Here is a 5,213-nt window from a genome sequence, read left to right as displayed (position 1 = left end):
TCTGGTGCGGCCTTGCCTAGGACTCAGGATCCACGAGCTAGCCGGCAGACACCCACCCCTGCTTCACACTCTGTAAGTCCCTAGGAATTCCCAGGAGCCCCCTGGGAGGGAGGTTACAGAAGGCTGGACACTGTGCAGCCCTGTGGGCAGGGCCTGGGGCATCTTTGGCCGAGGTGGACAAACTAGGCCCCGTGAGGCCTCTCTCTTTGCCTTGGGAAGGGGTCGTGGCGTCCTGGATAACGTTTTGGATTCCCGAGACAGCTCAGGTGTGCGCCATCGGGCATACTGCTGCCTCAGAGAGCTGGGTAAGATGCTTTTCGGCGTCAAGGACATTGCATTGTTGGAGCATGGGTGCAAGGCTTTTGAGGTGGACAGTTACAAGTCTCTGATGATCCTGGGTATCCCGGAAAACTGCAACCGTGAGGAATTCGAAGAGATCATACAGGCCTCCCTAAAACCTCTGGGTAAGTTCAAAGTGGCTGGGAAGGCCTTTGTGGAAGAAGAGAGCTCCAAGGCCGTCATCGTTAGGCTGGCAGAGGACATCAATTATGCCGTGATCTCCAGGGAGATCAAGGGCAAGGGCGGCATGTGGAGAGTGGTCTACATGCCCCGGAAGCAGGATATTGAATTCCTGACCAAGCTGAACCTCTTCCTGCAGAGCCAGGGCAGGACGGCGGAAGATGTGGCCCGGGTCCTAAGGCAGGAACTGTGCCCGACAGTGACGGGCCCCAGAGAACTTCCTGCCAGAAACTGCTATGAGCCTGGGCCAGGGGAGAAACCGGGGCCTGGGGCCACTGCTGCAGGGGACGGGGTGCCACCTCTGGACTCCACGAAGGAGAGCAAGGCGGGAGATGGCAAGAAAGGCAAGCGGAAGCACAAGAAAAACCGTCGACGACACCATGCATCTGACAGGAAGCTGTGAGGTGACCTGGGGTGGGCGTCAGCTGAGTGGGTGTGCGTGGCGACTTGGAAAGGTGGGTGCCCTCTGAGTAAGTTCGGGGGATGAGAGTGAATGTGGATAATGCGAGTGAGGATGGGTTACCCAGTCAAGGGAGTGGGCAACTTTTCAGTAAGAATGGGTAACATCTGACTAGTGTGAGCAAAGGTGGGTATTTTTGTTTTTGTTTTATTTGCGGTACGCGGGCCTCTCACTGCCGTGGCCTCTCCGTTGCAGAGCACAGGCTCCGGACGTGCAGGCTCAGCGGCCATGGCTCACGGGCCCAGCCGCTCCGCGGCATGTGGGATCTTCCCGGACTGGGGCACGAACCCGTGTCCTCTGCATCGGCAGGCGGACTCTCAACCACTGCGCCACCAGGGAAGCCCTGCATTGTTTTTAAAAGGGGTGTTATCAGATCTCATGGCCAAGATAACACAAAACACACAGCTTTCTTCTATCTCACTGGCTTCCAGTGGCTGATGGGAAAAGTGAAACAATTTATCTGGAATAAAAACACTAACAGCTATCCTGTGTTCCAGGCACTGTGCAGAGTCCTTCATATTCACTAATTCATTGTATCTTCCCATCCCTTGGGGTATGGGACTATAGGTCCACAACCCCTGATTCAAAATCCTCGGGCCAGGTGTGGTTCGGAATTCAGAGTATTGGGTTTTAGAAAAGTGATACAGAGACTATGTCTTATATTGTGTAATTCAGCCCCAGGGGGGATTTGGGCAGCTCCCATAATCATATCCATTAATATTCTAATAGTAGAGAAATACTGACATTAAGTGAAATAAATTAAAACTGTAAATAGCCTCCTGTCAGTCTAGATTTTGCTTCCAATTTTTTTTCATTTTTTGGATACATTTTTTGGTGCAAAGCTTTCAGAGCTTTTTGGATTTCAGAAGAGGAGCTAAGTGATTATGAACTATCATTTTATCGTGACCATCTTCTCATTCTATGGCTGAAGAAAGCGATGCTCAGAAAGGTTAAGTGACTTGCCTAAGGCCACACAGGAAAGCTCCAAAGAAATTGAAGCCCAGGTCTTTCTGACTACAGTCTGTGCCCTAACACAGATCCCAAGAAAAGGGGACAGGTCACACCACAGTGGGGGGGCACACGAGGAAGCTCCAGGATTGGTCAGGAGGCAGAGGGAGAGGGAGAGGGGGAACCGTGGACAAGAACTTTATTATGGTTTCTTCAGGGAAGGAATGGGTGAGGCAGGGAAGGCAGGCTCAGAATTGGCTAGTCTGAAAAATTTCAGCAGGCTCTGGGGTAAAGGGGCTGTCCCTAGGTGTCTGGGACCTGGCCCCGGAGTGAATAGGGTAGGTGGATGGTGGCCCAGAGTGTGAGGGCTTAATAAAGAAGGTAGCTGGGGGCACGGGCTCTGGATTGGTTGGTTCGTTTGCATTTGAAGAACACGTTCAAGGACAAGCATTGTTCCCTTTCTCTAGGAATTGCCTAACCCTGGGAAGGGCAGCCCCTCAAGGGTCAGCAAGTCCCCAGATGTCAAAGCATCAGAGTACAGAAAATAAAAGACATGGTTAATACAGTGATAAACATACAACATGGATAACTATCTCTGTAAGTTCATAGTGGAACTAAATTCCTCTAATCTGCTTGCTCATTAGGCAACCTGCCAGTTAAGGCAGCAGAAGCCTCTGTCTGGTGTATGGAGGTTGGAGGTGAGGAATAGTGTTGGACGGATGGCCTGGGTACGAGTCCGGTCTCTTCCACTTCCCAGAGCGTGAGCCTGGGCACGCCTCTTATCCCCCTGTGCCTTGGGTTGCTTATCTGTAAAATGGGGCTAGTAGTAACCTATTTCACCAGGTTTGGGGGAGGAGTAAATCTGTCCAGACATATAAAGGACTTAGCACAGTGGCTGAGAGGGGGAAGCTGTTAAGTGTTGGCCGTTGGGATCCTGGATCCAGTGACAGTTGCGTTTTGCGTTGACAAAGAACACAGTCTGGTTTTAGAGCTCAGATTCCTGAACTTGATAAAAGCGTACCCAGCTCCCACAGCAGACTACGTGTTCTCTGTGTGCTGACAAAAGGCTGCTTCAGAATGGGATGCCGAAAGGCAGACTGGTGAATCTACCAAGGTCATGACCTTCGGAAGACAGTACCCACAGTTCCCTGGCATCAACAGGGCACACAATGGAAGGAGTGTCAAAGGATTTGGAGCTACACGGTCCTGGGCTCAATTCTTGATTCTGCTACCTGTTTAGCCGTGTGTCTTCAGGGAGCCGACTTCACATCTCTGGGCCTTAGTTTCTTTATCTGTAAAGTGGGGCTAATGCTACCCATGCTGCAGATTCTTTGCAACAGAGAGAGGATACAGCTTGCAGTGAAAAACGTAGGCTCTGAAATATTCATAGGAGCTTTAGTCATAAAGCTGCTAGAACCCAGATCTCCACTGAGAAGCGAATGGATAAATCGTGGAGTATTCACTCAATAAATGATGACATAGCAACTAAAAAGAATGATCTACAGATACAGCAACACAGATGAATTCCCAAATCATGATGTTGAGTGAAAGAAGCCAAACAAAAAGGACACATTGTATGATTCTTTTGATATAAAACTCTAAAAAAAGCAACACTTATAGGACAGAAGTCAGATCAGTGGTTGGGGGTAGGCAGAGGTGACGGCCATAAACGGTACAAGGGGAGTTTTGGGGCTGATGGAAGGATTCTATATCTTGATGGTGGTGACTCTAAAACTTACCACAATGGACATTTAAAAAGGTTACGTTGTATAAGATATAAAGTATACTTTCAATAAAACTGACTTAATGAAATAAAGAGTGGGCGGTCTAGAGGTGGGCTGCCTGGGTAAAGTACTTCATTTTTGTGCCTCAATTTCCTCATCTGTGAAATGGGTTGATAGTAATCGTACCTATTGTTGAGGGTGATCATGAAGACTCAAAAAGATGCTATCTGAAGATCAAGTGCTCAGTAAGGGGGAGGCGATTTTACAGGAAAGTTCAGTGTGAGATATGTGAATGCCAAAAGTTTCATAGACTCCTGAGAGAAGGGAGGTCTAACCATTGGAACGCCCTCGTGTGAGGCTGGCGACGAGGGGCAGGCAGCAGACAGAAGCTCTGCAGGCTGGGGTGGGGGGCATTTTAAAACATTTCCAAGGTTCCCATCACCCAAAACTGACTCCTGGGGATCAGGACACTGCACAAGAATTCTTTCACTTCAGGAATAATTATTCTTGAGAGACAAGGTCAAGGAATAAAACTCGAATGCTTTAATTTGGAGTTTTCTTCAGTCCTGCCAGAGAGAAGTCCAACATCAAGGTGTTGGCAAGGCTGAGCTCCCTCCAGAGGCTCTAGGGAAGACTTCCTTGCCTCTTCCAGCTTCTGATGACTCCAGGTGTTCCTGGGCTTGTGGCCCCATCACGCCAGTCTCTGTCACCATCTTCACATGGCCTCCTCCGATTCTGTACCTCTTTTCTGTGTCTCTGTCATCTGCTTCCTCTGCTTCTCTCTTATAAGGACATTCCTGATGGTAGTTTTTGGGTCCACCCAGATAATCCATGGCAATCTCATCTCAAATCTTTACCTGCATCTGCAAAGACCCTTTTTCCAGATAAAGCACCATTTTCCAATTCCAGGGATGAGGACCTGAAATCTTTGGGTAGATATTATTCAACCTGAGAGCCCCCCGCGCCCTTTAAAGGGCTCCTCTATGTTGCTAAAATTGGACAAACCGTAATTTCCGATCTGGTTCTTCGCTGCTATTGTGGTACTTCCAGTTGGTCAAGTTCCTCTAGGGACATTCAGTTCCTCACCTACTTCTGTCCATCCTTACCAGCCATCACCTCTGTCAGAGTCATTTGGGAAGATTTTTAAATGTAGTACCCCACCCCCACCCTAAGACATTCTGATCCAGTAGGTTGGACTCAGGAAAGTGGGATTTCTAAAACTCTTCCCAGTGATTCTAATGTGCAACCAGATTTGAGAATCACTGCTTTAGAGAAATGTGCCACATGAATAAATGAATGAATGAATGATTCTTTAAATATACGGCTGCTCTAACTACCAGCTTTGCTTCCATACTCACCAGAAGCCTTCAGATTTGGGATTGGGGAGGGTGGGAGGGGAGAGCGACCCAATTATGTGGTTGGAGTGTGGGCCACAAGGCTGCTTCCTGCTGTATGTGTTGAGGACCTACTATGTGCTGTCACTTAACCCAGTGATATCTGGTTCAAAAGTGTGGATAATTTATATCCTGTTCATTCTAGATAGGGATCTGATTTCGGGACAT

At 48.6% G+C, this 5,213-nt stretch overlaps 1 protein-coding gene across 1 annotated transcript; it reads left to right on the top strand.

The window, feature by feature from the left end:
- Nucleotides 1-310: 310 nt before the first annotated feature.
- On the top strand, nt 311-922 carry PNMA8C (PNMA family member 8C; the record flags this gene model as incomplete). Its single annotated transcript, XM_082677606.1, has 1 exon — nt 311-922. The coding sequence occupies one exon, from the start codon at nt 311-313 to the stop codon at nt 920-922; it is 612 nt and encodes a 203-aa protein (XP_082533732.1).
- Between the last annotated feature and the right edge of the window lie 4,291 nt (nt 923-5,213).

This window comes from Grampus griseus (assembly GCF_964374135.1).
Source record: "Grampus griseus genome assembly, chromosome: 19".
Taxonomy (NCBI): Eukaryota; Metazoa; Chordata; class Mammalia; order Artiodactyla; family Delphinidae; genus Grampus; species Grampus griseus.
Note: the sequence above shows the minus strand (reverse complement) of the source record. Positions and strands in the feature narration are given on the sequence as shown.